Source organism: Pundamilia nyererei, unplaced genomic scaffold (assembly GCF_000239375.1).
Source record: "Pundamilia nyererei isolate P.nyererei 1_Seehausen unplaced genomic scaffold, PunNye1.0 scaffold00902, whole genome shotgun sequence".
In the NCBI taxonomy this organism is placed as follows: Eukaryota; Metazoa; Chordata; class Actinopteri; order Cichliformes; family Cichlidae; genus Pundamilia; species Pundamilia nyererei.
The window spans coordinates 46,375-47,817 of NW_005188303.1; the positions used below are offsets into that span (position 1 = coordinate 46,375).

Here is a 1,443-nt window from a genome sequence, read left to right on the forward strand (position 1 = left end):
CTATCGTTGCCCAAAATTACACCGGTATTACCGTGAACGGTATGATATAGCCCAGCCCTAGTCGAGGTTGACAAAACATCACAGACACATGGAGAACTGGGCGAGTTGCTGACTGTGCAGCGCAATGGGAGAACCAACTGAACTGAGCAGAGAGTCCAGAGTGTGGAGAGCTAAGCTGAGCAATGAAACCAGCTAATTGCTAACATGCTAACACAACTGAATAAGCAGAGTTGTTCCAAACAGCCAGGCTAAAATAACAAGATAAAAATATAAATACATACCTCACAGTAACTGCACTTGTACAGTTTCTTATTGGTGTGGATCTGTTGGTGGACTCTCAGGTAATGTGGAGCTTTAAACGTCTTCTCACACTTGTCACATTTATAAGGTCTCTCCTCATTGTGAGTAAACATGTGATGTTGTAACTGTGTGTCTGTTACAAATAGTTTCCCACACTGATCACAGCAGTAAACTTCATGTCTGGTGTGGATGCGTAGGTGAATATTTCGATACCCTTGATGTCTGAAAGTTTTTCCACAAATGTCGCAGCTGTACGCCTTAATTCCAGAGTGGGTAACTTGATGACTCTTTAAGTAGCTACTGCGAGCAAAAGCTTTGCCACACTGATCACAGCTGTATGGTTTAAGTCCACTGTGGATGAGTTGGTGTGTTTTCAAGCTTCCGGCGTCGGTAAAAGACTTTCCACACAAGTCACAGGTGAATGGTCTCTCCCCAGTGTGGATGAGCCGATGACATTTCAAGCTGGAGTTCTGAGTAAACTCCTTCCCACACTCATCACAGCTGTATTTTTTCTCTCTCTTTCTTCTGTGAGGTTTGTCGGCCTCCTGAGAGCGCTGACGTCTCGCTTCATGTCGGTCCTGCAGTGACAGAGATACAGAGGCAGTGAGTGAAATGCAGTCACGGAACAAACTTTTTTACTAATGCACGATCTACTGTAGAATATAAAGCACCTTGAGGCGACTGCTGTTGTGATTTGGCGCTATATAAATAAAATTGAATTGAAACTCCCTCTGTAATGAAAATGACAATAAGGAAAATATTTTGCTCATTGGAAAAAAAATATATTGTATGAAAAATTACTTTATTTTACTTCAGTATCCTTATAAAATGTTATCTTTGTATTTTCTTGTAACTTGACCACAGGTTCAACATTTCTTCCTCACCATCTGTGTTGAGCTCATTGTTTCCTCTGTAGTGGCTGAGCTGAGTCCAAATGGCTGAAAATGTTCCTCCGTCAGATTCTCCTCCTGCTGATCAGCTGGGACACAAAAGAATATTTTTATGTATTTGATCTCTGACAAAAAGAAGCAGAGCAAACACAAACCAGAGAAAGCAACATTTAGAAGATTCATTTGTTCCAGCAGCTGCAGGATGGTTTCTACAGGCTGAAGAACAACAGTCACTGCAGGAATCAACATCTGC

General features: G+C 41.8%; 1 protein-coding gene across 1 annotated transcript in view; it reads right to left on the minus strand.

The window, feature by feature from the left end:
* Window positions 1-1,348, minus strand: part of LOC102207508 (zinc finger protein 431-like) — a 3,481-nt gene extending 2,133 nt beyond the window's left edge. Inside the window, exons 1-2 of the mRNA XM_005755070.1 lie at window positions 1,185-1,348; window positions 282-878 (exon numbers count right to left, since the gene is read on the minus strand). Of these exons, the coding sequence (XP_005755127.1) occupies window positions 282-878; window positions 1,185-1,202 (615 nt within the window). The 5' untranslated portion in view covers window positions 1,203-1,348. The remainder of the gene's footprint in view (window positions 1-281; window positions 879-1,184) is intronic.
* Window positions 1,349-1,443: the final 95 nt, after the last annotated feature.